Source organism: Gracilinanus agilis, chromosome 5 (assembly GCF_016433145.1).
Source record: "Gracilinanus agilis isolate LMUSP501 chromosome 5, AgileGrace, whole genome shotgun sequence".
In the NCBI taxonomy this organism is placed as follows: domain Eukaryota; kingdom Metazoa; phylum Chordata; class Mammalia; order Didelphimorphia; family Didelphidae; genus Gracilinanus; species Gracilinanus agilis.
Window position 1 is genome coordinate 110780085 of NC_058134.1, and position 7224 is coordinate 110787308.

Here is a 7224-nt window from a genome sequence, read left to right on the forward strand (position 1 = left end):
GCTTCATATTACCTTCCTCCTCCTCCTCCTCCTCAAATAAAATTGATATAATACTTATTGATATAATACTTGATTGATATAATATTGATATAAAACTTGATTGATATAATATTGATATAATACTTATTGATATAATAAGTAGGGTGATCTCTGGTAAGTTAATTTTCTAATTAGACTAATTCAAACTAGTGCATGACTGATAATTTCCTGAGAAATTTGCAGCCAGATGGTGCAGTGATTAAAAGCACTGGCCTTGAATCAGGAAATTCAAATCTTGACAAATAACTCAACCTCTCTCAGGCCTCATTTTGTTATCTGTAACAGAACAGAAGATAGGGGAAGGTATTTGGGAGAAGGTACAATCCTTCACATTAATGGTATCTGCTGGATCAAAGCATATCATTTTTTACTTTATATCCTTCATGAGTTTTTTCTGGTATGTTCATATTTGTCTTCTATCACATGATAAATATGGAACTATGTATTGCAAGATTAGAAGGGAAGCAACAAGTCTGGGGAAAAATTTATAGCAGGTCTCTCTGACAAAAACCTCATTTAATAAGTAGAGAACTGAGTCAAATTTATAAGAATACAAAGAATTCCCCAATTGAAAAATAATCAAAGAATACAAAGGCAGTTCATAGAGAAAGAAGTTAAAACAATCTATAGTCATGAGAAATGCAAAATAAAACAACTCTGAGATACCACCTCACACCTATCAGATTGACTAACATGACCAAAAAGGGAAATGATAAATGTTGAAGGGAAAGTGGGAAAACTGGGAGACTAATACACATTGGAACTGTGAACAGATATAACCATTCTGGAGCACAATAAGGAACTAGGGTCAAAAAGGCATAAAACTATGCATATCCTTGACCCAGACTGAGTCTGTATCCCAAAGAGATCAGAGATAAGGGAAAAGGACCTGCCTGTACCAAAATTTTTGTAGTGGCAAAGAATTAGAAACTGTAGATCTGTCCATCACTTGAAGAATGGATGAACAAGCTGTGGCATGTGGTTACAGTGGAATACTATTGTCCCATAAGAGATAATGAACAGGAGTTCAAAAAACCTGGAAAGACTTATATAAACTGATGCAAAATGAAGTGAACAGAACGAGAACAATGTATAATTGCCCCCCATTACCTACTCCTTACAGCTCTTCTGCCTTAGAACCAACACACAGTATTGATTTGATTCTAAGACAAAAAGTAAGGGTTTTTTAAAACTAATTAAATAAATAAAAACAAATTCTGAGACTCCAAGTTAAGAACTTTTGTTCTAAATGGTGACAATGGTAATGAAACTTTTCAAAATGTACTTCTCCCAAATCATCAAAAATCTACTACAGTTGATTACTTTAGCAGGGTATACTGGTTGGACAGCTACTTAACACAGGTACACAGATCCTTATACAGAGTATATTGAATATGAAAAGCCCATGTTCCTCCTAGCTGTGTAAGCCTGGGTAAGCCACTTTAACTCCCACCTACCCCTTGCTGCTCTTCTGCCTTAGAACTAATACTTAGTATCAATTCTAAGATGGAAGGTAAGGATTTAAAACAAAAAAGCCAATGCTCTTTACACTGTGCACTCAGAAATGCTAACTTTATATGTGCACGTTTAATATCAAACACTAGACACTGTCCAATAAGATCAAAAATCCTGAAATATTTTGAGTTCATTTTTACCTTCTAATTGTCAGTTGTCCTGGTCCTGCTAAAGCCAAGGCAATCTTGGCTCTCCAAATGGTCCAGTTGGCTTTCACCCTTGATCTGTAGTTTCAAAAACTGCCACAGGTAAGGTTTGTATAGTGAGATAATGATAGAACTATGTGAATTTTTATCTCTGCTTTTGCCAAGCCAGTTCAAAGTAGGGTAAGAAGCATCACATTTAGGACAAAGACAGTAATTCATTAAAAATGAAATGAAAAGCTTCCCAGTAATCTGAGACTCACTTTGAAAATAAAACTCACATAATGAATCTTTGTGAACACTCATTTTTAAGTTTAATGACCAATATAAGTTGAAAAACAGAGATAATTGTGAAGTTCTTGTATGAAAGCAACATCCAGTGAATCTTTCCATTATCAAGACTCCCAGCCCTTCCCTCCAGGCTGGTGGGGCAACTTGAGACCCACCACGCCAGCAGCCTCTTCCACAGAACGCTCACCCTTGCCATGAAATTCCTGGTGAAGGGCCACATGGTTCCGAATGCTTCTAAGGAGACAAAGGTAGGTAGCAGCTTGGAAATGTAGCTCATGTTGAGCTCTGCAGAGCTTCTCACTGGTGACCTAGAAAAGGTGGCATGGTTAGTTATCAGGAAATAACTCCAGAGAAGAATACAACTTAATTTAATGTAAAGAAATATTTAAGGTCAAGGAAAAAACTGGAGTGGATGCAAACATTTGAAACTTAAAAATTACTAAGGGAATTAAGGCAAATTTTCAATTTTGCACTGGAGAAATAACAAATTATCTTTACTGTTTCTGAAATGAAACTCAGTTTCTGCAGTATGTTGACAATGTACATTCTATATTTCTAAGATAAAAGTATTTTGAAGAAGATATGCTTAAATTTATCATAATCACTTCTGACACGCATCCAACAGGTCATCACTATAGAATCTAGCAAGAGTATGGTACTTGATGGATAATAATGAAGATTATGTTAGCCATAATTTTTAGGCTGACTCCTTACTAAAAAATAATAATTCACACTAGAAATAAGGTAGTTTCACTGAATTTTAGGTTTGAAGGCAGAAAAATCTCAGAAAATAATTTAATCTGAGTTTGTCATTCTATAAATGTAGAAACTAAGGCCTAGATTGTTAAATAACTTGTCCAAAGTCAAAAATGTACTTTGGGGCAAAATGAAGTTTCCTTGATCCCAAATCCAGAGCTTCTGCCCTTATTCTATGCTGCCTCCTAAAGGTCACCAAATAAAAATAGTAACAAAAAAATCTATCCCTACTTTAGAGAAAATACTCTGCTTTAATTGAATGTTTTGAGAGATTTCATTAATTTTTAAATATGGCATATAAGCCCTAGAATGCCTTAAAAGTGTTAAACAAGAAAACTTTTTTAAATCTAAAAAAAATTATATGTATACATATATGTATGTATGTATATATATATGTATATATATATGTACATATATATAATGCCATTTCTCCAAAAATATAATGGAGGAAAAAATACTCAGAAAAAAGCAGATAAAAGTAAAAAAAGAAGGCATATGTCCTCATGTCCCTAGATTCTGATGTTCTCAGATTTCATTGATACAACCAATATGATTTTGACTTTAAGTCCTCCAGTAATTAGGAACCACTTACCCCTTTGAAAACCTACCAGCAGAATTACCTGCCCTTCTTTGAGAAGGTGAGGGGAGTATGGGCAAAGAATATTGCATACACTGTCAGACATAGTAAATGCACTGGTAGATTTTGCCAAATTGCTTTTTTCCCATTTTTTTATTCTTATAAGGAATGGTTCATGAGGTAGGGGAAGGAGGAATGGATATGGAAATAAAAGTAATGTAAAGGCAAAAGACATAAATAAAAATTAGGAGAAAAAAAGAAAATTCAGCAGCAGAGATTATAAGGCTTAAGTCTTCAGAATATTTTATTTAATTCATTATACCACCCATCTGACTAAACCCTGTGACCTAAAGGACATGGTAATTGTTAGGGCAAGAAAAGGAAAGAGAGAATTATTGTTCCCCTTGTGTTCTTCACCTACATGTGAGAGACTCTGAAAATCATTTTTGGAACACTAATGTCAAATGTCATTAAAGACCTTTTCTTTCTAAATGAGGTAACATATAAAGCACTTTAAAAAACCTTAAGGTGCTACATAAATGCTAGCTGTTATTACCAGTCCCTGTTTGAAATTTTGTTTGGCGTTGAGAATTAGGATTCAGAAGCTAGCGTCTGAGGTTAGAAGTATCATGATGCTCTTGGTAAGTCTAGCGAAGCCTATGGACCCCTTCTCAGAAAAATGTTTTTAAATGACAAATAAAATACATAAAATTTCATAGGAAACCAAGGATATTGAAATAGTTGTAAAAATATTTTTAAAAATAGACTTCATGCTAGAATAAGCCTTTTGCATTATAGCCACACCAAAGATATAGGAAATTACTGGCCAAATGAGGGCAATCAAAGACTTTCAGTTTCTGATTGAGTGAGGAATGTAATATTTGGAGTACAGTTTGAATTTCATCTCAGTAACCAATTAAATTTTGATGACTTTGTGTTTATATAAATATATGTTCAATAAATAAGCACACAGTCACATGTCTTTGATCCAAATAAGAGCTTTCAGGACTATCTACTATGTAAGGAAAAATGACAGGATTTGAAGTCAGAATCTCATTTTATAGTAAAACAAGAAAGCACAGATCCTACTCTAACTTACCACCTTGCATGGAGGAAAAGGGAGTAAATTAATCAATAGAGGGTCAGAAAGAAGGATCAACATAGTCAAAAGGAATCTAACAGAAAAAAGTTGCATGAAACTTGAAGGAAAGGCAGGGAATTGCTAACAAAATCAGTTCTAGATAGAGGAGGGAGAGGCATCTTAACTATCTGTTAACAGTTTCTTATAAGTCAATATAGTTCAGTTCCATTAGCATTTTTAGGAACTTCTCTGTGCCAACACTTCACAACACTGAGGATACAGAGACAAAGTGAAAAAACAGTTTTTAACCTTAGAGAATTTTATAATCAATTAGTAAGGTACTCCAAAGTTCTCTCCATGAATGCAGGTCATCACATGACAGGCATATACTTGCCCAGACCTGTCAATGTGCTCATTTAAGTTCACCACAGGGGGTCCACAACACACCATGGCCTTCCTTGAGCTCTCCTGATACTGTAAAAGATACCCAACTGTCGACTGTTTGATATCCTCCTTAGAATAAACTCTTGACTTTTTGTGTCGCAGAATTGAAATCCTTTCTTCATTAGTTCCCAGGTCTCCAAGCCACTATAGGAAGGTCACTGGAATCTTTATTAAGAATTTATTAAGAATTCGATTCTCAACGTGACTACTCTCAGCAATGCAATGATCTGGAACAATCCTGAAAGACTTATAACAGGGAATGTCATTCACCCCAGAGAAAGAACTGAGTCAAATGGGTGCGGTTCAAAGCATCCCCTCTTTCACATCAGTGCATTTACAGTTTTATTTAGGGGTTTTGGTTTTATTTGAATGTGCTCTAACAAGAATGGCCAATATGGAAGCATGTTTTGCATGATAAGAATAAAAATAAAATAAAAATTAGAGCTATTCCAGTAATAATTTTCAGGCATCACCACAAATGCCAATACTGTAAATGTTACTTCCAAGACAGCACTATAAGACTATTAAGGTGTCTTAGCTTGCCCATCTGAAAAAGTGGAGTCTTTGCATGTTCCGGAATGACACATTATTTCTTGGGCAGATTTTTCTTCAGAAGCCCTAAACTGAAGTCCCTCTGAGCGGGCTCCAAGTAGGTCTTGCCCAGTCTCCCTAACTCTGGGCCTCGGTAACACATAACATAAAGCGGGGGTCACGACCCTTCAGAGCTCAGGAGTGGGGCGGCGCCTGTCCGGGGGGTTCCCAGGCTCCAAGGATGGAATCCCGAATGGCACAATGATCAGAAGTGGCAGCATTAGCATTCCGAAATGACGCTGGCTACCCCCCCCCGGGGGTCTGCCCCACTACCCCCACCGCCCGTGGGTTTGGGTCTGGGTTCTCCTAGGCAGCTTACCCCTACCCATATCCTTCCTTTCCGCCCCAGGCAGGCAGGCCCCACCCCCATGCCGGCCGCGGCAGTCCGTACCCGGTGCGCCCGGAAGGCCTCCGTGAGATACCGATAGGCCGCCATGTCTTGGTAGGGCTGGCCTCTGACCGAGCTCAAGTGCCGCAGTTCCCTCAAGAGGGCCCGCAGCGTGCGGGCCGGCGGGCCCAGGGACACCATCTTCCAGCGGGTGCTGCGCTTAGGGAGTAGGCCCGGGTAGTGGATAGCGGCTGAGGAACGGCAGCGTCAGCGCCCCCTGCTGGCGATAAACCTTAAGATGTTTCCTCGCCTCACGACCGCAGCAGAGCTGGGACCCTAGCATGCCCTCCCCGCCCAACACTCCAGGTCACAGAATCGAGCGCAGAAAGAAAAAGCAAACGAAAGCCGAGTGCCCGCGCAGCGCGGACTTCTCTTTGACCTTCATTCCTAGTAGGGCTGCGCCTTCGAGAAGGCACGCCCAGGCTTTCCCCCAGCCCCTCCTCTCCGAAGTCCAGAATCCTTATCTGGGAAGAAATCAAGAGGGCGGAGCCCACATTTTGCAATCGATGAAGCAAAATTTGGGGGACTTGGTAAAGTCAAGTCAGACCCAGCGTCTGGAATCCGCTTACTCGTCAAGATGCAATGAATGAAAGTCCTTGCCTTCCAGGAGCTTACATTCTAGCCGAGGAGAAAACACGTAGGGATGTGCAGGAGATAGGCAAAACAGAAAGATGGGAATGAGCGGTGGGGGCAAGGGCAAGGGAAGGTGAGGTAGCGATTGAGCCGAGCTTGGAAAGAAGCTGTTGATGGATCCTGAGAGCTTGAAGTGAGGAGGGAGGGCAGGCAAGACAGAAGGCCACAAAGGAGGCGGACTGACCTCTGTGTGATCAACAAGAAAGAAAGTCGGCTTGGAATCGTGCTTGCGGGGGAAATAGGAAATAAAGGCTAACTAAGGTTGTTAAGATCAGAAATTTTGCAAGAACATATCCCTTTGAGGTAGAAAGATGAAACTACCCAAGAAAATACCTAAGATACCTAAACCGTAATGTTGGGTTCGAATCCCCAATTTATCTTATAGGAGAAAAGTTAGGTGGAAAAATAAGATAATAGAAGTGTTCAAAACTATTCACCCCAGATGGGACTCGAACCCACAATCCCTGGCTTAGGAGGCCAATGCCTTATCCATTAGGCCACTGGGGCTTCTAGCAAAGTCGCTCTTCAATGATATATTCAATGGGTATCTTTCATTGGTGCGTCATCACTGACGTCACTAAAAGATAGCTTTCTTTTCAACCTATCCTGACTAACCATTCCAGCAATTGTCAGAGGCCTTAGAGACACTCGCTTAACGAAAGGAGCGCGCGGGATTCTGGGAGTTGTAGTTCAAAGGCCTACTAAAATGACCCCAGAGCTATTTGTAGTTCCCAATTTTGATTGCGTGCATGCATACATGCATACG

The 7224-nt window shown here is 39.4% G+C and overlaps 1 protein-coding gene and 1 non-coding gene across 2 annotated transcripts; both read right to left on the reverse strand.

The window, feature by feature from the left end:
* Window positions 1-1992: 1992 nt before the first annotated feature.
* On the reverse strand, window positions 1993-6057 carry FMC1 (formation of mitochondrial complex V assembly factor 1 homolog). The gene is made up of 2 exons (XM_044678837.1): window positions 5829-6057; window positions 1993-2296 (listed from the first exon to the last, which is right to left on the reverse strand). The coding sequence occupies exons 1-2, from the start codon at window positions 5964-5966 to the stop codon at window positions 2093-2095; spliced, it is 342 nt and encodes a 113-aa protein (XP_044534772.1). The 5' UTR covers window positions 5967-6057; the 3' UTR covers window positions 1993-2092.
* An 835-nt stretch (window positions 6058-6892) lies between these two features.
* On the reverse strand, window positions 6893-6965 carry TRNAR-CCU. Its single transcript has one exon. It is a non-coding gene; the product is annotated as a tRNA-Arg (tRNA).
* Window positions 6966-7224: the final 259 nt, after the last annotated feature.